Genomic DNA, 26,103 nt, shown 5'->3' with positions numbered 1-26,103 from the left:
TTTGGGTTTTCTGTGGCTTTGTTTCTTTGGTGGTGGTTGTTTTTTGTTTTGTTGGGGGTTGTTTGCTTTGTTTTTTTTTTTTTAAATTTCTATGCAATTACAATACTACATTCTGATACAGTGCTAGAAATGGAACCAATTAAAGTATTCTGCCCTGTCATGTCTTACATCCCAACACAGATACTTTGGTAAGATTTAAAAAGTAGTAATTAAAAGATTGTAAAAAAAAAAAAAAAAAGGGTCTGAAAGCCTGTTGTTTTCTGTTAAAGGGTAGGAGTATTTTGTAAAGAAATTGACTAACTACAGTCTAGAAGCTTGATTTTGTCCTGGTGTTTTCTAGGAGCAAAATATGTGAAGCTGTCTTCTTTGGTTGATTGATGTTGGTTGTGGTTTCAGCAATGACATCCACTAAACGGTTTTCCTACTTTGTTCAATTTTTCATGAGATGATTAAAATTTAACAGGTTCTTTGGCATAGTCTCTGCTTGCAACCTTTCTGCACTTCCTCAAATAACTTCAAGTTATTCATGAGTAGAATAAAGAAAATAATATTTTAGCAAAAGAACAAGGCATTACAGAAAGAGTGTGTTTTTAAGGATGTATGGATATTTTTATGATAGTTTTAGTGCTGTCACATGCAAATAATGTGTACTTGTTGAAGACATCATCGGAAATATCTTATTTACTTTGATTAATTGATTAATAAATTCTTCGTAATAGGTGTTTTACTAAGTGAAAAATACTCTTCATGCTGCTTCTGAAAAGAACAAATATTGTCATAATGTTAGTATTACAATATTATTGTATTGTAATAATAGCAAAATAAAGTCGCATCCAAGTAAAATGAAGGGGAAAAAATCTAACTCCCTACTTGTCCATAAGCCTTCCACTGAGGGATTAAATGGTAGTACTATGCCTATTGATTAAAAGCTAATATACTTTAGAAATTTTTAAAACGTGTGAAATATTTATATAGTTATGGGAATTATAGCCATTTAAATTACACATTATACTTATTTCATTCCATGAACAAATTATTATTCCTCTAACTGGGCTTTCACATGTGTTGGATATTTAAACAAAAATGGGAACTGACATGGAGATGCTGTGTAATCAGGAAATTGCTATCATTTATTATTTATGTATTGATGACATCTAAGTGCATTTGTCAATGGCCAGGGTTTCATTGCATAAGGTACCATATGAACACAGAAATATGACACCTGCCCTAGGGAATTTAGAAACAAAATACAAAAGGAGAAGATGATAGGACGGAGAAGATGATAAGACAGAGAAGATGAGAGGAGCTGCTAAGAACAAAAACCCATGCATTAGTCAATATAAAAAGCAGTTTAACTGGTGAGGCAGTCATCTGTCACATCTTTTCTAGCTCTTCCTGCAATGAGAATTTTTAAAGAGGTACTGAATGGGTCTGTCTCAATTTCTCATCTGTAAGGTAGAGGTAGTAATACTTCACTCAAAGATGTGTTGTGTGAACAAGAACATGTTTGCATTTCTGAAGTGCTTTGAAGAGAAAGAAAGGTTAGCTCCAAGTTTTATGTTCTAGGGTAGAGTCCAACTGCAAGCAAGTTAGGCAGGCAGCCTTTGCAGGCTCTGTGGGACTAACACATCCATGCAAGCAGGTCGGTTTGCAGTCACCAGGGCCGCTTGGTGTATCCCCTTGTGTGCCATGCAAGCCCCAGGCAACACTTGCAGGTGAAGGGAAGCATTCACCTGGAGATGTAATGTATTCTGGTGATTCAACAGGAAACTGAAAATTGCAGACAATGTCAACTCAAGCATGTGATTTTAGCTTCTTTGCCTTGTTTTGCTGTTTACCAGTACTTTCTAAGTTCAGTAACAAAAGCGCTGCATAAATACTGGGATGCACAGATAGTACAGTGTGAGCACTGGCAGATGAGTAGCTGAGGTATGCTGCTTCTGGTAACAGCCTGACCCTTACATCATAAGCACAGCCTTCCTCATGGTATATTGCCTTGCGTAGCTGAGACTGCATGTACATTTACACCTGACAGCTTGGGTCAGAACAGCTGATCTGAACATTTATCCTACAGTGGATTTTTGCTGAACATAATCCTGATTGTAACTCCATAAATGGAAATTTGCACCAGAATCTGTGGACTGCAACAAGGTCTCAGCCTGAAAGTCAGTATGTGGAAATGTGTCAAAATCTGGTATGTGTTTGCTGTGGAAAATAAAACTCTACATGGAATGGGTAGGGTTTCGAAGGGACCTCCAGAGATCATTTAGTCCACCTTAGTGCTGTGAAAGGAACAGCTGTAATGAATGGGGATACCACTATTTTTATCTAATTGCTGTAATTTAATATTCTTATATTGTATATAGCTAAAAGTTTGGTAAGATAGTCATAATGTCCTAAAAAATTAGGTTTTCCTTATGTGTTAGCAGTCAGTACAGCTTGGATCCATGTCATGTTTGAGAATAATAATGATAATAATAGTGTGCCATTCTTTATATATCATTCTTCATTCTGTGAGGGTGGATATGTGAATATAGGTACAGGGCTGGTGGCTGTCAGCAGCCATTTTCTATTAGCTGCCATCTCAGTTCTGTGAAGTCTTGCAATGTACTTTGTCTAGGTGGTCCCTTGTGCCAAATGAATCAGTACAACTTTTCTCACTTGTGCCTTCTGTACTGCCAGGTAAAAAGGGACATGGGTCACTGTTCATGCTTCTGTGGTTGTTGCAAGTTACCACACTGCAGTGTCCTGATACATCATTGTTGTCTCCAGGACAACTTGTGACTTCAGGAAGGTGGTGCTCTATATCCATTACTCATAATTCAGAAGTAAGTGTTGACTTTTAAGTTGTGATCATAAGGACATACTGACAAGGACAAAAGCTTTAAATTGCCTCAGTGAGCAATGGATAAAGAGGTACCTTTCTTTCTAGTCTCTCCTTAGTGAGGGGAAAAAAATGGCATATTTAAAAAATTTAATAAAAGGACCATTCTATATTTCTGTTGTATTTCAGTAAATTATGACTTAATGGGGGGAAAAAAAGGTTGGGGTAGGGGGGAAATGGTGGGTTCCTAACAAGAGGAAAAGTGTTAATGGTGTTCTTGTTCCAATGTTCATAGAAATCCCACAAAGAGGGAGGAAGAGAGCAAACGAAGGAAAAGAAGAGGGGGAAAAAAAAGAAAAAGGAGAGGACGAAAGAGGAAGTAAGGAATGAAGAAGGAAGAAAGAGAAGGAGGAATGAAAGAGAAAGTTTACAAATCAGGCACACTTGGCCCTTGTGCAGCTTTTGTTTTTCTCATGTTTTAAGTTTGGTGCTGCTGCAGCCTGCAACTACTTGCCATTTATAACTACTGGAAAATGAGACCGAGGAAGGGATTTAAATTACTTTTGCCATGACTTTTGCAGGCATCACATCACCTAACTCAGAGAGAAACAAATGAAGTGACTGAACCCCAAGCTTTCAGTCTCAGGGGTTTTTAATGATTCTCTTCCACATAGTGAGGAAAATACAGAGTTTAAGTCTACCAATTTCTTCTTTAAAAAAAACACTGCAGCCAGGTGGGGTTTATTGCCAAGCAGTTTAAGGTATTCTTCACAACAGAAAAACAATTGTTCAGAGCAAGAGGTGTTGAGTCTTAATATATTTGCTTTTAACAGGAATTGTTTATATAACTTCCTTGGCATTATCACCACAGTGATCTCTAAACATACAATAGTTATGTAACACTTACAGCAAATATGTAATGAATGAATTATAGAAAGACACTTGTTGACACTTGCAAGGAGAAGCTAAGTGATGCAACAAGAGGAGCAGCAATGGCTTTGGGGAAGGAAGGGATGCCACCCAACTTGCCACCATTACCACACTACCACACTGCCTTGGCCTCTCTCTGCGAGTGACCCACAGCTCTTCTTCTCTTCTGCTCATAGGGCAACTTATGCATTCCCCTTTCCCTTCTTCTCTTCTTCAGCCCCACATGTGGATGTGACCCAGATTTCCACTTAGAAAATGCTGTATTTCTAGAGGCAAAGAGAGTTCTTGTCTAACAGAGGAGGAAGAAATCTTGCAAAGCAGATTCTGGGTGTCACTGCCTGTGGCAGGCTTCCGTTTCTGAGTTTATAATGCAAATTCTGTTTGTGCAATGTGCAGTCCCAATGAACTGGAGTTCTGTGGGTATTCTGGTAATGCTACAAATAAATTGCAATAATAGTCGTTAATAAGCGAGTGCTGACAGTGATGCTCAGGCAGTAGTAACCACTGTAACCTGAAAACCCCAAAGAGCTTTATTGTTTTCAAAGGAGAATGTGTATTCTTAGGCTGAAAGGTGATTTGGTTTGAACAGTATGTTTCATTTATAATGAACACACCTAGATTTAATACTGCCTCCATGCACACACAATATGAAAAGCAAGACTGGACAGTAAAACTCATTGCTGCTGAGCATGGTGTACTGCTGCCTCTACAGACAGGATAGAGATGTACGTTACAAATCAGACAGGGACTTTGTTGATTTTCACCAGAATGTGTAGATCTTTGGTGATAACTGTTTCTGTGAGAGAATATTTGAAGAGGAGTTAAAAACCTCAGACTTAGATTTAAGACCATGGCTGGGAAGATCTTTACCATGCAAGGGGAAATGGGCAGGCTGGCGTGGCATATAAGTTCTGTAAGTTGAAGTTCTTTTTCATGGAGACAGTATTTGGAAATAAGTTTCAGCTAAATTTCACAATTATTGTAATTGGAGAAAACAAGTCTAAATTCTTTTTGATGCAACATCTATAATGACTGCTATTTTAAGAATCCACCCGAGGCTTTAGTCATGAAGAAACATGCGCCTGACTGGGTTGCATTCACTCTAGAAAATAAAATTAATGTTCTACTGGCAGCTCTAAAGAGAAGACCTTTGTTCTTTTTCCACCAAGCCAGAATTCCATGATAGTTGTGATGAATATCTTCGTCTTAAGGGGGCAAAAATAAATGAAAAGAGTATCAAGCTGGCATTCTCTGTGGCAAAATAAAAAAAAATCTAACATAATATTGCAGGAAAAAAAGGCATATTAGTGCAAATCCTGATCAAGAGAAATCTTTCTACTCAGTTCTAAGTTGTGCCCATAGAATTTTTGATGTACATCTATTAAGCATTTTGACTTTCTGACACATATTGCACAACAAATAAATTTGAATGAGTAAGGTAATACTAGGGTTAGAACAAATATCCAAGAGCTATTCTTGGATTTAAGTGATTCAGATGCTCAGGAAGAAATTAGAAAAAGTTAACTGCTCATGCAGATGACCATACAGAAAACTAAATTTGAAGTATTGGTTCCAAGTACATGTAAGCATCTGCTTTCTTTAATTTAGGAAACTATCTAAAACATGCCCCAAAATGTGGATTGTTCAGGGCATGAATGAAAACCACCTATCATACAACATACACCAATGTAGCCTCCCAAGCACTATAAAGACAAGAGTAGAAATTAAGATAACCAGTAAAACAAACATATTTTTCCTTGCAGTTGAATTCTTTCATCTCCTTTCCTTCCAGTGTTAATATGGAGTTGATAAGAGGCCAGATATGTTTTAGTGAATTAATATAATCTAATCCTAATATAAGTAAACTAGTTTACTGCCAGTGTAAGAGCAGTGAGCCCATTCATTTGGCAATAAGCCAGGCACTGCTGGATAAATTAAAATGCAACCCTTTCATCTCTGCTTGATCTAGCAATTAGTTGACATGAATTAGCAAACCTGCACTAGACAGAGAATACAGGATGTGATTTCTTCTATTAATATCCTAATCTTTTTTTTTTATTTCATGCTTTCATAGTAGGCAGAATTCATACTCGTGGAATTTTTTTTTTTAAAAAAAAAAAAACCAAAATGTTAGTTTATACTTGCCTGGCATTCAGCATAGATAAGATCTTCCTTCACCTTTAATTATCACAAAATTAATAATAAGCCTTGAGAAAGTGGTTGACAATTAACAAAGAAGTGGTTTACTTATGAAGGAATTTGCTTTGCTGATGATGACAGAGTTCAGCCTATTAATCAGCAGTGTAAGAGGAGTATGCTGAGAAAGAAAACCATAAAGATAAAGGTAAATTATGAAACCCAAGTGAGACCCTGGGGACTAAGAAGATAATAATGTATAAATCAAATCTGAGATGTGGGCTGAGGCACAAATGTATAGGTGAAAAGGGGAGTGTCAACTTGATAGAAGAAAAGGCAAGAGTTTGAGCAAATAATGTCTTGTTATATGCACCCTCAGAGAACCCTCATCCATCATTCAGCTCATTGCTGGACCTAGCTTTCCCTGGTGAGTTAATTTGATGGCAACAGTCTGCCCTTAGCTGTCATTTTTACCAGAGCTGATGAGTTTACTCCTATCATACTGAGTGTACCATGCTTGCTTGACACCATAAATGCACACAGATAGATGTCTGCCTACTCTGGGGTAGAGATAGCCACTAAGAGCAGGCCAGAGCTATTAATTTGGCCATTAAAAACTCTTGTTCTAATCCTAAAATGCCTGTAGGAAAAAGGCTCTGACTATCTTGACTGCAGTTGTCTTTCAGCCGTTTCCTGTATTCATTCTTCAGTGACATATGAGGTCAGTAGCAGATGCCTACTGTAAGATCCCCCTTCCACATAAACCCTCTGATCTTGACCCAGAGGCCTTCAAGAGGGCTTCCACGATTGCTGTAGCTGACTTCTATACATTCAAGGTACTCCTTAAAAAAGAGTTAGACTCCTAGAGCCATCCGTCACGACCCTCCATTCATGGAGTTGTCCCACCATGTTTTGGTTATTCTTATGACACTTTAACATTTTGACTGGACTTGGAGCTCTGCTTCCTTCTGTTTGTTCCTCAGGTTGCATACACTGGTATGCATACGTTTGAGATGGTTGGTCTTCTGGTTCACATCTTGCAGGTGAGGAACATTTGTCACTGCTCTGATTGGACTGGCTTATTCCCCAGGTGAATGTGATGGCATGAGCATTGCCACTTTGGACCCTGCTTGCTGAGTCCTTCAGTTTAAAGCCTGCCTCACCAAGCTGGCCATTCTTTTGCCAAAGTTTCCCTTCCCTCTTCTAGATAATTCCCTCCCTAGCAGGCTATAGTCATTGAAGAATATCCCATTGTAATAAAAGCCAAAACCCTCATGATGGCACCATCCACAATATCAGAAGTTGATTTGTATTGTATGTCTGCTTATGGCTGCACCGTTTCCTGTAACTGGTAAAACAGAGAAAAGATAACTTGGGCACCAGTATGTTTTGCTTGCATCCTGAGGCCTTTGTTGTCTTCCTTGATCCAGCCCAGGGTCCAGCTTGTGCTATCATTCATGCCCACATGAAAGAGCAGTAATGGATAGTAATATGTGTTTTTGACATGTTGCGGCACCCTATTGGCAACATCTAAAATCTTAGCTCCCAGAAGGCAACGTATCTCTTGTGACTCCCTGCCAGGCTGACACATGGGCATCTTGGTGCCTCAGCAGAAAGTCACCACTGTGAGCACTTGTCAGTTCCTTTTCTGGTATCCACTGTACTGCTGGTACAGTTTCTCCTTGCAGACCATATGCATTGGTGTCTACAGCTGTTCATATCTGGTTTTGGCTGCAATGCTGAAGCAGAGTCCTGCTTTTGTGTGTCACCAGCTTCCAAGGTCCCTCCTTCTTTGTGGTGTCTACCACAGGAGCATGGTTCTGAGACCATTTATTTATCTCCATCCCAGCCCCACTAACACCGTGCAGCCTTTTAACTGTTGCCTGCAACTTGTCCACTTGACACAACAAATCTTTTGCAGGTACTTACAAGGATCTGAACACTTGTTGCAACCTGTCATTTGTACTGAACTCTCCTTCCCTTAGCATTCCAGTCTGAGTGGAAGCCTAAGACAACTCAGGGGCATTCTCTCTAGAATCACAGGGTTTAAGTCTGAGGTGAATGGCCACCATTGTGGCAGAAACCTGTTTAGCTTTTAAGGTGATTACATCCTGAGTTAACAGCCCCACAAACTGCTGTGCCATGCCCTCCAGTGTGGTGCTCCACACTGTTTGCCCTTCTAGTCACTGCATTGCTGGCCAGTCTCACTCCCCAGACTGGTTTTTGTAGGCATGGAGGTGGCGGCAGTTGCTCCAGTGAGAACTGCCAGCTCCTTGCTGGTCTCTCAACTGTCCTCATGTTTCCCTGTCTCAGGAAAACCTGCTGTGCACCAAGACCTGCCACTCTGCTTGCAGTAGAGTTTTAGTTCATGTTCTTCTGGAAAGAGAGATGAAACATAGACTTGTTCTTCAGACCTTTCACCAACTTTGTTGCCCTTCTCTGGACACGCTTCAGCAACTCAATGTATTTCTTGTAGTGAGGTTCCCAAAACTGAACACAGTACTTGAGGTGTCCTGTTTTTGAAAGACGTGATGACTTCATTTTGATCTTCAGCCCGGGACTATTTTTTACTAGTAAAGAAATAAAAGTGGCCAGATACATGCTCTGTTATCTTCTGCACATTAACCTCAAAAATGAATGGGTTCAGGTATTTTTGAAAAGCCATGGTCCCCTGAGAACTTTGTAATATTACACCCTCCTAATGAAAGTCAAGATACATCTATATGAAACTTGGAATTTACAGTAGAAGGATAGACCTCTACTAGTTTTCTATTTCTAACTTCAAGTGTAAGATGCATAGGGTGTTAATTTCCTTTCCTCTTGTGCCTCAGAGTACAAGAGAGGAGAGCTAATGCGGATTCATATGTTCTAACCACTCAAGAACCAAATATCTTCCCCCTTTGGGGTGAGGATTAGAACTCTTGCTTTGTAAGGTAGCCTTAGATACAGTTGCCTATTTCTGGTTGAATTCATTACCTAAAATACATGCCTCATGAGCTTTCAAAAAGCACCATATGCACAGATTGTAGCCAGCACATCAGCACAAGGCATGCCTGACTCCTACAAAGAGAGCACTTCCATGTGTTTCTCTTAGAGTGAAGAAAACCTGTTTGGCTATTCATTTTCTTCACTTATTTTGCTTTAGTATGCTTGTGCAGAAAGCCATGGTTTGGAAAGAGGCAGTACTTTTCTTTACAGGTTATACATAACTTCAAGTAATCATCACTTGTAGCTTGGAAAAATGTCATTTCTCATACATGAAACACAGTAAAGCTATTCCCTTTTTATGGAGAGATTTATTTATGAAAGTGCCTTGAAGTGGATGGTGAAACTGAAGTAACTAGTTAACAGTATGGAGTAGTAGAGAATACTCAGAATATATTAAGGTAAAGGCTCAAGAATAGCTTTAAAATCCTAAACCCTATGGCGGGTACTACATATACGCATGCATATTTATTGATGTCAGCTTAAGGATTTTTTCATACCAGAATTCTCATACACACAGCAAAAATGTTTAAAAACTTACTCAGAATAACTAGTGCATCTTAGTAAATTCTCTATTTGCTTTTACTAAGGAATGTACTTTATTCTTTGAAAATTATTGTTAAATTCTGTATTAGAGTGAGCAGATAATTTAAAGCATAAGGGATACTTTGCTTTGAAAGAGAATAGGGTAGAGGAAAAGTTTTCTTCCAGGACATTTCCAGAAACTGTGATCCAAGCTATTTGAATTGAGGGTGTTTTAGATAATATTATCTCACTTGACCTTAATGATCTCAGATAAATCAGTGGTACAAGTTCCTGCAGGAGCTGCAGTTTCTCGCAGAGAGTCTGGGGTAAGGGAGACAAGAAGGAGACGTATAATTAGGATTGTTACGTGGTAGTCTCACTTTAAAAATAATTCACAGTTTGTCAGAGAAACTAGCAATTAACTCTGAACTCTGTAAAATTTCTGTCCTTAAATATAAAAGAGAAATATCTTCAATTTGTAATTATCTTTATGGGTTGTAAAAAGGCTTCAGATAACCAAAAAAAAGTAGAATTTCTTTCATTAAAAACCATGCATTTCTGTAGATGGAAAGAACTTTACTATGGAAATATGGGTCATCTTAAAACTTCATAATGGTTCTCTTAGGAAAAACCCCAAATATGTATTTGATTAGTAGAAGTTACTTCAGCATGTACACAACTTCAGTGTCCCAGGAAGGGTTTTACAGGAGCAGATGCTGCTGAGAAAGGTTTGAAAGCCACCAGAGTGAGGGCTTTGTGGAGGGAAAACAACGTCAGTTAGCCCCAAATGAGCTGAGGGAGATGGAAGAATGAAAATTAGATACCAATAATCTGAGAAATGTGATCTGAAGCATTTAGAATCCCTCAGTTCCTTTGAGTATGGCTGTTCGTGTAAGACGCTGACCTTCGTGCTGAAACATGCCTATCACCAAAAGGTTAGACTTAATAGGACCGATCCAAATTCCTCAGAACAGTGTGGTTTTTCTCCTTAAGAGGCATTTTGCAACAGCAGGTTTATTGCTGCTTTTCAGGGAAGCATTTTAAAAAGAATTTGTGTCATTTAGGTGCACCATATCCAGTAGGAGCATTTAAACTGGGAAACTGCAATCTCCCAAGCTCTTTTTAAAAAAAGTATTTCCTAATAACAATATATAGATATAGTTGCAATAAATGCAACATTTGGGAGACCTTCTTCTGACCTGTCATCCTTCAAAGTTCTTGATTGCAAAATTAGTGGTGTGTTGTGGACCAAAAATTATTTCAATGAAATTTTTTAAACAAAATTTATAAGAGCAGGTCTGAGGGGAGCAGCAGTACTCTCCTTGTGTTCACAAGAGCCTGATTATGGAAAAAATGTCAGTTATTTTTAGAAAGGTCATCAAAGCCAAACTGCAGTGAAGATACCTTATTGATATTATATCTTTATTTTCGCTTATGTGTGACAGATGCTTTTCTGTGACTTGCAGAGTAATTTTTTGAGATAAAAAAGCTCACTCTTATGGTATTGCAAAGTAACGTTTTTGTTGTAGATAGGATATTTCCAAACTGCTTTGATTTTGCAGCAATTTAGCCTGAAGTGTTAGATAGTGATTGCTTATTTTAAAAGACCACTTTTAAACAGTTAGCTAAAATATTTTTTTCCTTACTGTTAACTAATTGGCTCTTTTTTACAGTAAACTATTTTAGGAGACAAAACTATGTTTTGCCTGAAAGTTTCATCACAATGTTCATGCCAGTGAAAGTTTGGCTGCCTGTTTTCTCTGTAGACTTATGTAAATTTCCAGGGACCCTGTGTGAATGGAAGGAGTCTGTATTTGTGTCCATGGTAATCTGTTCAGTGTGTAGAGGAAGTTACAATGGCATTAACCCATGAAAAGGATCAGTTGTTTTCATGAAAAGCAGTCAAGACATGCTTTGAATCCAGATAGTCAACTTAATCAGAGCTGAACATAATTTTTTAAAGGTTTCTCTTTAATGATGTTCACCTGCTACATGCAAAATACTTATTTTTTTTCTGTAAGGAGACATAAAACTTTAACAGCTGGAGAATGGATACATCCCTGAAAGAAAGGAGAGGAGGAAAACCAAACCAAACCCAAAAAACAATCCTGCAGTTATTTACAAGCTCCACTGGGACATCTAGAAGAATGAAAATGCCATAGTTGTCTGAGCTCATTACCTGCCTTCTGCATGATTTCAGTGAACGCACAATAGTATTTCTTCAGGACTGGAAATTCAGCAGCACTAGTCCTCAGTGACTGCCTGCCTACAATGGAAGTCCTGCCTGAGCAGGGGTGGCCACCATCACACCTGAGAGGCAAGACATAAAGGGGCTTGAACAGACATGGTAATTTAGTCTTGTTCAGTCTTCACAGGACATAACAAGAATTTGGGTCTAGTGCCCCACTGCATTTTGCTTTTTTTGCAGAGTTAAGTAGTTCCAGTACAGCTGCCCTAGTAAGAAGAAAGTGACTGAGACTATATTCCTCTGTACCTTTATTAGAAAAAATCGTACTAGAAGCCTCACTTGGGTTTTTATCCTGTATTTAAATTAAATTACTGTACAAGGAAGAGTAGCATTAGGCAACCTGTGTTTATCTGGCTGTTCAGCTGACATTTAATTTGCAAGATTAAACAATACCTGTCTCAGCTTTATTCATTTCAGCTAGTGAAAGATCCTTCTGCTCCGTATCTCAAATAATTTGCTACTGGACATTTCAACAGTTTAGTGGTAGACTTGTTTTGGGGATGGCTTGCTTTTGATGATGATGACAAGGTCAAAAAAATAATGTAAGAAAATTAAAAGTTCAATATCTAGAATTCATGTAAGTTTTTTATAGTGTATGTTCAGTGCTACTTGAACATTTTATACTAGTGTTACCTAAATGGATTTGTTGTATTTCTGTGTGAAGCAGCATCTAGAGAGCATTGCAACTACGTTTCCTGGCCTTTCTTGAAAATGGTATTACACAAGAACTTTCCAGTGGGAAGAGGCAGGTCTTTCAAGGCAGAGATCTAAATTAACACACCAAGAACAGCTAATACTTGCCCCTAATCCATTTAAAAAGCTGCAGATTCCTGGAATTATTTTAATAAGAGCTACTGTGTCCTATGTGCGTTCACTAGGGGAGATGTTTGGGCATTAAAACAATAATGGGAAACATGATAGATGCTCAAGGCATAAGGGACAAGACCACTGATGGATGGTCACAGTGTAAACATCATTTCAAGACAGAGGAAGAACAGTTAGCTAAGCATGGTAGTGGCTGGCATTTTTATTGGACATTTAAATTGTCTTTCTCCATGGCAGCTGATGATAACAGCAAGGATTTTCTTACAAGCTGCAACAAAAGGTAAGAGAATAGACAAAAGCCTACTATTTAGGAATATCTCTTACCTTTACAGGAGGCATATGCTTCAACAGCAAGATCAGATTATTCTCCTGGTTCTCCAGGTCAAACACAGATAAAGCAGACTGTCTGGAAACTGTCCAGAGGAGAAAGCACTATTAATAATAGCAGTAGTCACCTAAGTAAGTCTTTGTAGAGGAACTGGATTATGAGGATGAACTGTACAATGAGTCAAAGAATCATGCTATTAGAAAATACCATTGCCCACAAATTTAGAGATGTGCTCTGTAGTGTTGGTTAAGCCAAAATCTCCTGTATCCTACTCTCTTACAAGGTCTGAAAGCAGAGCTTCGACTCTGAACATGGTGCATATTGCAACAAAGTAAGAGTCACCCAGTCTCCAGTTTTGTAAGGAAGCTGCAACTGATGAATCTGAGATTTTTCTGTTAGGTATATCAATTCACAGATATGTTTTGCTGTCCCTGATGGAATTTCAGACTTCCAAAGGAGTCGTTGATAAAAAGTATTTAGGAACACCTTTTTTTGAAGCTTGGCAAGTGAAGAGTCAGTCATATGACTTGCTCCAGGCTACTTCTTGAAGTTAACTTTGTTGCTTACTTGGATGCAAGTAGAATGTCTTTCACAGAACAGTGATGTTTAAGTTTTAATAGCTGCATTTCATCTAGGACAAGTACTACCCCATTTCAAATGCTGTGGATCATTCATGTGTTGTATGCAAATAGCAGGAATAACCATGTTGGGTCATACCTGAATTCAGTATTGTCTGACATAGTCAGTGCCAATGCTTCAGCATGAAATCCCACTGTAGGTAGAAGTGAAATATATCCCCGGGTTTTCCTTACACATCTCATCTTTGCCAGGTGCTTTTCTAAATGTATTGTGATAACTCCACATACTCTTGATATCTTTATAGCTGTTTAAGTCTTCATTTAGCTCTTAGCCTCCACAGTTTCCTGAAGTGGTAATTGCCTAGATGTGGAAAAAAATGTGTATCTTTTCACTGTCTTTCTTATGTTCAGCCTTCTCATTAATGCCTCTGAATGTTGTCTTTCTTCTGGAGAGAGGGAGAACAGAAGTTCCCTGTCTTCACCTTAGCAACATTCATTATTTTTTATATTTGATAACTTATCAAAATAAGAATTCTTAACCTTTTCTATCTCCCTGTATTTGGAACTTTCCCATGGTCGATATCATCAGTGTTCTTTCTCTCCCATGCTGGTGTGCCTAACTGGTTTTGAGAAGCAAGACCAGCAAAAATTGCAATTTTCCAGATGAAGCCACACTGATGATTTGTGTTAAGAGGCAACAGTGACCTTTCTTCACCATTTCTGAGTGAAGAACTTGATCTAGATGTCCAGGGATGCACTGGTCTCTTCTTTCAGCTGATGCAATTAAGTGAAAAATCAACAAAGTAGTTTAGCTTTCCTCAGTTCCTTTTTTTTTTCCCCGATAATTTTTTCTACTACATTTGTCAAAGCAGAATATCATTTGGTGTTATACATTTTACCTTGCTTGTTACAGCTCTCTGAAGTTCCTTCAAACCATAGTCCTACCCAGTCTAAATAATTGAAACATCAATGCTTCACAGCATTTCAGTTTATTCTCTTGCACATTTTAATTTAACCATTTCCCTTTCTGTAAAACTAGTAGATATTTTGAAGACTTCTTAAAAATAGCATTACTATCCAAAATGGAAGTATTTTAATGTGGTGAATCTTTTCAAAAACTTGTGCAATTTACTTGCTTACAGTTGCTGTCAGCGTAGTAATGTGTCACCCTTGCTGATTCTTGAATGCCATTCAATTCACATTGCATTCATTTTGTCTGTTTGGGCCTGCACCCTCGATTGGAAGCATGTACAAGAGAACAGAGAGCTTCTTCTAAGTCTATATGTAAACTTCCAGACCACCTGTTATTCATAACTCTGCATTACTAGACACGATGTGTAAGTCAGGTTTCCTCCCTAGCACAATGGCAGAAGTGTCTAAATGGCTCTGGGACAAAGCATCCTAATTATGTGCCCAAGGAGTATTCACAGAAGACATTCTTGAATCCAGCCTATTGAAGTTTTTCTGCATACCATAAAACCTATATATAAATATTCATAAGAGAGTGGGGTGACAGGCAGACACACTTCACAGGCTGCTAATTAATGCCTTTACCCAGGGCTTTAGTGCTTTACAGCTAGATCAAGGGCAGGCATCTGTTTATCAAGGGCTTTGAGGATTTTTGGGGTTCACTGTTAAAATCCCTTTCTGAAGCTAATTCTTCATCACTTGAGAGCCAACACTCCTCAGTGCTGTTGGAAGTTGAGATCCAAACCAGCAAAGAGTTTAAGCAGGTGAATTCCTAATGTGAGAGTGACTATTAGTCGTGGTATAAGTTCACAAGTCACTTAAGGTGCATTGAAGCCTAGTTAAAAGATTTAAGCATATTCAAATTATTAACTGGCTGTACAATTTTAGATAATGTTTTCCCCTGATTCTGATTGCCGTTAATTGACAGAGCAATTCATTACTTTAATCTTGGTAGGTGAGTCATTGCATTAACTGAAAACAAATTTAATGGTTAGGCAGGTTGTATTTAATTTCTTAGTGTTACAGTGTTTAGTTTGTAGAAAAATTTGCTTATGAATCGTAATGACACTCTCAGGCTTCCTGATTTTTGTTTCAAAAGTTGAATTCCTTACTGTTAGAAAGTCACAATCAATTTACTGAGTGTTGACAGCTGACTGCCACAATGTATGAACTTTCAGTTGCATTGAACTAAGCTGAACCTAGGAAGATTGCTGCAATGAGAATCTCAGTTTGAACTGTGTTAAATACTGAGTATAGGATTGCAAGTAACAAGAGGTCAGAACCTCCATTTTGTGGTTCAGTGCACAAATTAAGGCTTTTCATGAAGTGCCATCACCACCTGAGACCTGGGAAAAGGCTTTTTACTACCTTAGTGAAAGGTTAGATTATAAAGGGAAACTATTACTGCAATAAGGTGAAATTTCTTGTTTGCAATGATTGATTAAACTATGTATCTATCTTATTTCCACATTTTGGGTCAAACCTTGCTCAGCTAGGTTCATGTCTACTGACAGAATTCAACAGGGATTAGAACTGGAAGAATATGAACTAACAAAACAACGTTGAATGTATCTCTTTTTGACAAGTCTTTATAGATGTAGATATATCGAAACATCTATGCATATGCATAATATAGCGGTTAGGATTTCTCAAAAAAATGTCAGCTTCTACATTTGTTTACATGTTTTTTGTTGTATTGTTTGCATTATGTTCACTTATTTTTTATCAAATAGAGACAAATATTTATAGATGTGGAGTTTGTTGTCAAGTGTCTATGATGAGCTTTCAGATTTTTCAGTCTTGATGTTGTGAGTGTAGAGTTTCCTCAAGGGAGTAGAATGTTTTTGGTGTGGCTTTATAAAAGATATGTGGCATAATTTCTAGACTTCCATGAATACTTGTACAAAAATCATCCAGAGCTACCTCTCTCTTCCCCTTTGTTATTGAAAGAAAGAATTTCACCAAGATGCTCCCTGAAGCAAAAGAAGATATTGCTATCTAAAGAACCACTTTTCAGGAAACTTACTGTGTGACATGACTGGAGGGATAATGGTTGAGTAGAGTTTGCAGTTCCAGCACCAAACAAATGAGAAAAGAAAATGCTTAATAATTAAAGACTTCTTTCTTTAAAGAATATATTTCTCCCAGTATTTCTCCCATCAGCCTCTTCATAGGATTCATATAAGGCTGTTCTTTAGGATTCACAAGGTTATTTTAAGTATTGAAATAGCTGGCGAAAGTGAAAGTTTCTAATGGCTGGAGTTCCCAGCCCCTACTGTGCTAAAAAACATTTATTTCAGTAAATGTTCCTTTGAGATTACTTACATAAGGTCTGCTCTCAAGAGTTTTAGATACCAAAGCTGTAGAGCTTTACTGCATATTGTTAACAAGCAGAGAGGCACTGGAGAAACATAGTAAAGATATTTTTTAAAAACCTTTGTTGAAAGCCAGTTAATTCTGAACTCTTGAGATATGAGGTGTAGGATTGAAATTTGCTGTATTTTTATTGCACTTCTGAAATGTCTGTCACAATGTTTCTTGTTTGATGGGAGGGGAATTGTAAGTGGTTTTAATCTTAGGCAATAAATATAAGAGGTAAAGCACATATTCTTCACTCCTAATTATATTTATTATATTTTTTGACACAGAGGTTTGCTAGAAATAAGAATTATGAAATTTTTCTGTGGAATGTTGAACACAATCATGCAAATAAAATTGTTACCATTACTATTTTAAGTTTAAACAAGGTCCAGTTCTGTTCATCTTTCTCTTTCCTGCTTCTCTGATATTGCTATCTGAGTAGAAAGTTCATTTGGAAACTAAATGCCTATTAAATTTTTGTTTGTCCGTATCAAGTCAGGATTTACTTTTCACTTATATGACTCCATAAATTCACATGTGTTGCATTAAAAGACTACTTGGATATGGGGAAAGGAAGCAGCAGAGCTGTATAACAGTGTGTCCTAGGAATCACTGTTTGATACCTGCTTTTTTAATAGGAGTTCTAATTTCTATCATAAACACCAGTTTGCCTCATGTCATACATGGGACATCTTTAGGGAGATTACACTCCTCTTAAGTCCCCTCTGGTTTTGACTTTGGACACCTTTTTAGGTGCTTTGGCAGCAAGGCTTTTCTTGGTTACTTTATTCTGTAGGTTCTTAGATTATTGAGCTGTCTTTGAATTTAGACCAAGAGCTTCACGGGCACTTCATTTCATTCACCTGTGCATGCTCAAAAATACCCATTCTGGAAGGCTAAGCACCACTCTCCCACGTAAAACCTGTACTGGCAGCTTGATTTCAGTGAGCAGACACGTGAATGCTGCATTGGTTACCATAGAAGTCTTAATTCTCACTATAGCAAATGCCTCAATTAACTGCTAGTGGCTGCTAGTAGGAAGCTGAAGTCTTATCAGACAATTTCACCCCATCCTCAGATGGTGTCTGGGTGCACAAGATCACAAATAGATGGAGGTATCTAACCGAGGGAAGGTGGAAGAGGTAACTTAAGCAGATTGGGTCGTACCTTGTGGTGTCCTGAAATGCCTCCCTCCCAGTTTCCACTAACTGCATAGGAATTGCAGGGGTCTTGTAAACCTCAGGCATGTAAAATTCCAGTGAAACAGAACATAATTTGGTCAAACTGAAGTCCTTGTTGCTTTTACGTATGAAAATACACTGGATAATTGTGATTTAATGTGATTCTAAACCTTAGCTGATGTCATGGGGTTATCCTTTTACTTCATGGCACTACTCAGTGTAAAGTTGTGACAGGTTAAGTAAGCAGAGTGTCTATTAATACTCTGGGGTTTCATGACAACTGCTTTTAAGTGAAATATTTTTTTTTTTTATTTAAATAGAAATTGTGTTAGTAAGTACACATGACTATTGTCAAATTGTAAGAAGGTTTTTGTTCTGGCTTTATCAATAGTGGAGGAAAAGATTCATTTTTTCAATCCATATTGGAATGGGCAGCCTACACTCAAGGATAATGAAGGGAATGGACTCTTATTTATAGATAAGCAAACATGTACCAATGCCTAAAATAAGCTTACACAGAAAGAAGCACGGGCAGAAAAAGATCTTTAAATTTCTCTAAGACTGTGAGAATTCTCAGACCCATCTTGACAAAAGATTTAGACACTTTGGCTTTCAGGGAGAAAGAGTGTATGAAATTGTAGAGGTGAGTTATTAAAACATTTTTATGGTTTTAAGGATTTTAGAGATGCCATTACAAAATTAAATAAAACCATAAGAAAGAAATCTTACTTGGGCAAATGTAGATAATTCTCTCAAAGGGATTTATAGATAGTTCCTGCCAGCTAGAACTTCAAAACCGTTAGCAACTTGTGCTCTGAATATTTTTATTTCCTCTGACAGTATAAATCAAGAATTATTTCAGTTGAGACAATGAAGCTACACCATCGTGATGGATGAAAGTTTTAGAAGTGGATCCTATGACCTTCCTGTCAATGGAAAGAGTTAAAATAAGGAAATAATTTATGTTGAAGAAGCATCCCATTTATCCTCAGAGGATAGTTATGCAGTTTTAACTGTGTTTAAGTTTCTTTGTTTACTTCTAGAAGCTGAACTTGTGTAATAGAAGCCCATCAAATTTATTAAATTGTATTTTTTCAATATTTGATAAGCACTGAGCATCTATTACGGTAATCATATGTAGCCTCTGTTTTGGAATTTATCACTATGCCAGTGTTGCAGTTTGCCTTTCTGTCTGACTTCTCCGCACTTCTGAGCGACGAGCCATGTTGAGATTTTCTTTCAGTTATCCTGTATAACCACTGTTCTTGTCATACTATTTCAATTAATTCTATGAGTCTCAATTCTTCTCCAGTGAAGAGATTTATGTCTTAATCTAAAAATATGATTTTCCAAATGTTTAATAGTATGTAAAAGTTCTGATGCAGAACAGAGATACTTGATCAAGTAGGGCAGAGAGTCTGAGCTACCTCACTTTGTTTGAATGAGTGGTGTCCAAGACATTCACATTTAGGGACAATTTGGTGCATCTTGATTACCTTCAGTGGAGTTGTGTGGTGGAAAATCTGAACCTGGGTAAATTGTCTTTTTTCATAGAGTGTCTGGGCAAGTACGGCATGTAGTTGAATACAAATTATAAAAACCCCATTTGCCTAGTTCAAGCCACTTGTCTGATAACCAGTCTCTGGTAATAACCAGTAGCAAATTCCTTGACAAGTGCATTAAAATAGGTCAAATATACCATGAGGATTTCCTGGTATAATCCTCCTAATTTCTCAGTGGACTTAGTGAGCCAAACGTGATGTCATTGTGTTCAAGAAGTGTTTGTGGATTTCTCCTTTGAAAATTTTTTAAATCTCATGCACACCTGTGTAAGCTTCTGATATTCACACCTTCCAGTTTCTGCAGTCAGTAATGGGAGAGTACATAGAAAAGATCTCATGAGACATTTTCTTTAAAACAAGACCACCTGTATTTCTCAAAGAGAAAATTATCACGTATTTCCAGTGATTACTGGCATTCTTTCTGCCCATGTAAACAGAAATTCCCATCGGTTTTAATACCAGCACAGCCTTTATCTCCATGACTGTGATATGTTGCCATTATCCACTTACACTAGATAAGTGCTTATGACCTTAGAATCTATCCTCTTTGCTGCCAAATTAGATTTAGGGACAAGAGGAAAATACCAAGTGACACATGACTTCCCAAACCGTGCTGGAACCTAAATGGGTGGTTAATAGTGCCTGCCCCTGTGGTACATGCAGATATCATGCCCTATGAAAACCACAAAAATGTAGACATAGCTAAATGTGTAACAATTACCATAAATAAGTAATTTTAATGTCAGAATCTCATAACTGCTGACTCCACTGCAGGTGCACAAGTTCAGGCTGAGTGGAGCTAAAACCATATGGAGGTTGTTCTTTTGTCCTCTTGAATCTAACAGCTCATATGTCTTGACACTGCTGTGGCAAAAGGGATAAACATAAAGGGCTGGTAAAATTACAGCATCCTGGCATAAATTATAGTGCCAGTCTAAGCCTGAGCTGGCATCCTGCATAGCAAAGCAAGATGTTCAATGCAGTGTCCCCGAACATACTATCTGCCTCTGGCACTGTCCTCAGAATATCTTTTTTTACCAAGGCTTAGGAGAAGGCTCTCGGGTGGATACTTGTAGCTTGTTGCCTCAGGATCTCTGAGAGGATTTTCTCTGACAGAATTCAGAGGTTTAGGATCCCATTTCCACTTCTCTGACTCATTTCCCTGGCAGAGTGCCAAATCAAGAGTTCCTCCCTCACAAAAATTTCCTTCTGTTAATATTAAAGCTGTTAATTTTTTATCTTAACATATGAATACACATTGAGGATCAGAATGTTTCATTCGTTATGCTAAATCAAAGCAACTCAACCCAAGCCAGGCACAAAAGGAATATCAGACTTGTTTAGGAGGAAGAATACCTGGCAATTTATACTTTTAAAAGAAGGATAAATATCTGCAAGATCATGTACACGTCTTCCTTCTTTGCCCCTTTGACTGAACATGAGTCAAGGCCAGCCACAAATCACTTAGTTCCACTACCATTCATGAGTGTTTGCCACCATCACTCCTGAATTTATGGGCCTCAGGTACTCAGCTGCACAGTTTGGAGATAGTACAAAAGGAAACAAGTCTTATAGTCTCAGACAGAAAACTTTGGCGGAGAGTAGAAAAAAGGAACAAAAAAGCATTTAACGATACCTTGTATGCCTCGTTGACAGGCATAGAAAGATAACCATAAAACGCTTTAAAACGTGAACCCACAACAGAGCTTCCTTGTTCTATGAATAGATCAACAATCTGTAGAAACATACTCAACAACTTACTGGAAGCAGAAGAAAACATTAAGGGTTTTTTGCTTCATAAAGCAGTACGTCAACCAGTAAAATTTAGACTATTTTGGGCACTGGCTGGAGACGGTCAGTCAGTGTCACAGGAGTCATGCTGTCAAGCTGATAAAGCTTAAGTATCATAGATATAAGCCACATATAAGCCTACAAATTTGACACCAGTTTTGCCTTCTATTTTCTGAAGATACTGTCCTTATTACTATGTTGATTTAAATTAAATGTAAGGAATTTAAATACTGTAAACATAAATACTTGCTGTCATATACCATGAACAAAAGGGATGTCAGTTTGTTAACTCTCAATAAATTTATTTATTTAGTTACAATAATTACCTTCCAGCTGATCTCTGCACTGTTAACCTGGTGAACACTGACAGCTGACAACAGTAATGCTTTATGGGATGCATGGTTGTGTTTTATAATTTACACAAGTAGCTCAAGGGAAAAAGTGCTGCATTCACTCATCCTCATAGACTCACACATAGCTTTTCCCTGACACCCATGGTAGCTGTGATTCTCCAGTCAGTTCCTTCCTCAAGTGTAATTTGCCACATACTTATAGTGGAAAGAGACAAGACATAAACCACTGACAATCTGTGCAAATGTGAGAAGGGGAGAGGCTGTGAGTGTGCTTCTCTGAAGGGACTGTGAGAGCTCAATAGGTTAATAGCAAAGGAAAGAAGGTGCATGAACTCCTGATGTCTCCTGGCATTTATAAAGACTTTCTGTAAGATTTAGTGGGTCTGTAAGTGTGTAATGCACCAAAAACGTGAACTTTGCCCCTTTTCTTTCTTGTTCATTGAAGCTATCTCTCTCTGTCCATTAGACCTCCATGTGGAATTTAAAAAGTGGCTGGAGGATCTCACGCCCAAACCCTGCTTAGTTAGCATATGAATGCTCAGTTGATTGTTTGAAGTAACAATTAGGAGTACAATGCATAAAGGAGGAAACTGGAGACAACTAACACCTGTGAATCAGAACTTAAACAGCTGTCTTTTACATAATTAATTAAAGAAGCAGACAGAAGGCACATTGACTTGAAAATGTGGTCCAGAGACAATGCTGGTGCATGTGAATACTTTTTCCAAGTGCCATTACTTACACGTGAGGTTTGATCTTTTTTATAAATTTCTTAGTCATGAGTGAATGTTGCTGTGTTGCAAGGGGATTTTTTTTTTTGGCAGGGAGGGAGAAAGGAAAGAGAAAAGGGCAATTGCAATTTCATGGAGAAGGTATAAGTCCTGGTGAAGTTATTAAAACATATGGACTAATGATAGGTAGCAGAAAATCATTGTAAGACCCAGAACGTTTCTAACCTTGCAAATGGCAATTATGATTTAACATCCTGAAATCAGCACTACATACTTTCTTGTATTAAAGAAAAAGAATTGGTTGCTATGGATTTTTTCATTAAATAGTATTTGCATTGCAGAATGTGAACAGAATTCTATGGTGCCTTCTCAAGGTAGCAATCCATACGTGTGCTCACTGTAGTCATATGCAGTTATTTCTTAAATAGGCAATGTTGTGCTTCTCTAAAACAATACTTAGTGAAGCTAGTTAACATGATGACTCTTGAAATGACAATCTCAAAAAACCCTGTATCTGCAATCTACACATATTAGTAAGTATTAGGGGACACAGTAATCTATTTGCACACGAGTTGTATTGCTAGAAGTGTGCTGGCATAAGAGGGATAACAGTGAAGGTTATTCAGCAGTCAGAATAAATTGGTGAGTACTTTTACAGTTAGTATTTCTCTCTAGAGAAATACAATGTCATATATATCTAGTATCTAGCCTTCTCTCTCCATGAAGTTTATGGAGATACAAGTAACTGCACATACTTCAGGTATAGGCATCACAGAAGATGCTTTCTCGAAGGGAGAGTTGTATTAACTGTAAAGGAAAAGCATGATTGTGATGAAGAGTTGGGGAGGGGAGGAAGAAATTAAGGTCTACTTACGATTTGAGGCCTAAGATAAAAACAAAGTAAGTCATCAGTAATTAAAACAGTAAGATCTTGTTAGAGGGGGATGTGTCATCTACACTTCATGTTCCTGTTTGGCTTTTGTTTTTTATATTTTAATTTCATTGCTATTTTGCAGATTTGGTGTACGGATACTATAGACAACAGCGGAAATTGATCGAAGAGATTGATTGGTCATACAGTGGTGAGTAAGACTGCATATTGAAGACCTTTGCTTTGAAATTTTCTTGTGCACTATAACTTCAAGAGCTCTTTATGTATACCATTTACCATATGCCTAAACACTTGCTAAAGTAAAATATAGGAAATGGAATCTGAACTATGGCAGGAATTTTGCAACAGGAGGGTATTTTAATTTCTTGATCTGTTACTCTTGGAAAGAGAAAGTCCTTGTCCTTAAAATCTTAACCTGAGACATGACTTACTTGATGAAGGCTGGGCCAATGCATTGTTAGGTGCTCATTTATTGTCTGAATATTACTGTTCTGGCAAGTATTAGAAGCAGACAGAAACAAGGCACAGCACATTATGTGGATAAGAACACACACATACATTGCATATGAACCTTTACTCTTTGCTTTTAAGCACCTGATCATCCTTCCCAGGTCTCATGCTGATTCTCCAAAACAATTATTCATTTGGGCTCTCTCATTTGCATGAGTAAGAAAGATACATCCTTAAGTCCTGCATGACCTTTGGCTCATCAAAGGACTATGGGAAATTCACAAGTGGCTTCCTAGATTCCACTGTAAAAGTGAAGCCACTTTCAATAATACTGAAAATGTATTTTTTTCCTACATGATAGGTATATTTTACCCAAGAGATAAGAAGTGACTTTCGGAGGATGTGCATAGACTATCTTACATTTTTAAAGTTACTTTTTCAAAAAACAGTTCATGTAAAGAAATAGAGACTGTCAAATTTCAGACTTTCATATATTTGGTTCAAAATATGTTCCTGTAGTTAAAGAAAGTTACATCATTCATTTTCACTCTTTCTCATTTTTGAGATGGTCTTTGTGTTCCAGGGTAAAACATATCTAACAAGTTTTGAGCCTAGAGAGAATTGAAACAGCCTAGTCATAAACCCTTCAAAATTGGATTTATAATGAAAACTCCCACTTACACACATAGTACTGCAAAAATCCAAGCATAAGATGAATCAAAACAATATTTTGCATTCAAAATCCATCCATGTTTTAATATTGTAATTAGAGGAATGCAGGGATAAGCCTCCAGGATTACAGGTGACCAGAGGGCAATTTATGAGTTTACTCTAAAGAATAGTGAATGCTTTCCTGCATAGGTTATCAGAGCACAAAAGCTCTTCCCTAGCCTTCAGAGAGCACCCACTCACTGCACAGCTGCTGCAGCAGCCACAGGTCATGTTTGCTGGGTGTTTTGGATGGCAAAACAGCACAGACTCTGCAGGCTGGAGGATCCAGATCTGTTGGTTCTCTCCCTGAACATGTAGTCATCTCAATTCTTGTGCCTTGCCCTAGGGACTCTGCTATTGCTAGAGTATGTGGTGCATAGGGTGGCTGAATTTGAGAGGAGTCCCACCCAGCACTCTGTACCCTGCCTAGCAGCCTCCTTCACAAGAGGCATGCTGCTCTTGCCACCTCACTGGGTCCTCTGGCACATGGGCTCCATGTGCCCCCAGCACTCCTAACACAGCTGCCTCCATGGGTGCTCAGACATGGGCTTTCAGAGCTTGGGGGAGGGAGGAGGGGCAGGCTATATATAAATTGGTGTTTAGGGCTGACAACTGTATTATGAGTCATGTGGTGTGTAGTACTTTCCTGAAATACCAGGTAATTGGGTCATGGCATAAAGAGACTACATGAGTTCAGCTTTCATGTAACAAAAGATGTTCATTCCCCCTGAATGTGAGGAAAAATTGCGTATTTTAACATTGTATGTTGGAGGCACAAAAGTCTACAGGCTGAGGCATATTGATTTTGATCTTACTCACTTATAATAATTTATTTTAATATTATTTATTTTGTGGGGCAAACAATATCAGGTACTGTATGTATAACTATAACTAGCTCAGACTTCTGTGTTTGAGGTATAAACCAACATGCACATTTCTGAATGGATGACCTGTGCTTTGTCAGTGCATCCTTTCCTCAGACACCAGATGCATTCTTGTGTCTTACAATCTCCTTACTGAAAGACCTGAAAAATTAGCCTCTGTGTGCCAGTGAAGTGTTATGAATGGGCCTGAGGACGTGGCAACCACAGAATTTAATCCACCATAAATAAGAAAAATCTAACTGACTTGGTAAACTAATCTGAGTTTGAGCAGTTGTAATTTTCTGTATTAAATAACACATTTCAGATACATTAGCCACAGTGGGTCAGTGCACTCCTTTACTGGGATGGTGCTGTGAAATAAAAGTAAAATGGGACTAGAGAAATAACTTGAATCTTTCCTGCTAAAATCATACAGTTTGGGAAGATGAAATAATAAAGTAATTTCACATAGCGTAAATTAATGTGTCTCATCAGATTTTAACTCTTCGGTAGATGTCTACATAAGATGAAAACATAAGTGTCACTGGAAACATTTTGTAGTACTTTTAACAGCTTTGCTTTAAGCTGTAGACAAATTTGAAATCATGAAATGTTTTGTTTTTTTTTTTCCTGACTTTGCATGCATTCACATAAACAAATGCAGCGTCAACAAAGTGGAAGACACAAGTGCCCATTACAGATGCATCCATTTTTTTCAGGAGTAAGTGGTTCCTGAAGGGAGCTTATTGTAAAATGACTTTATTTTAACAACCTTTCATTGTATTTTTCATTAAAACAGGGATATAAATAAAAATTTGATGTTATCATTAATATTGTCAAATGATGTCATATACTAAAAG

The 26,103-nt window shown here is 37.8% G+C and overlaps 1 protein-coding gene across 1 annotated transcript in view; it reads left to right on the top strand.

Annotated features, from left to right (window-relative positions):
* The first annotated feature begins 12,562 nt into the window (after positions 1 to 12,562).
* The window catches only part of PTPRZ1 (protein tyrosine phosphatase receptor type Z1), a 108,639-nt gene continuing 95,098 nt past the window's right edge, over positions 12,563 to 26,103 (top strand). Inside the window, exons 1-2 of the mRNA XM_054399978.1 lie at positions 12,563 to 12,659; positions 23,344 to 23,409. Coding sequence (XP_054255953.1) covers positions 12,563 to 12,659; positions 23,344 to 23,409 — 163 coding nt within the window. The remainder of the gene's footprint in view (positions 12,660 to 23,343; positions 23,410 to 26,103) is intronic.

Source organism: Indicator indicator, chromosome 3 (assembly GCF_027791375.1).
Source record: "Indicator indicator isolate 239-I01 chromosome 3, UM_Iind_1.1, whole genome shotgun sequence".
NCBI classification, from domain to species: domain Eukaryota; kingdom Metazoa; phylum Chordata; class Aves; order Piciformes; family Indicatoridae; genus Indicator; species Indicator indicator.
The sequence above is the reverse complement of the archived record's forward strand: the minus strand, read 5'-3'. Positions and strand labels throughout refer to the sequence as shown.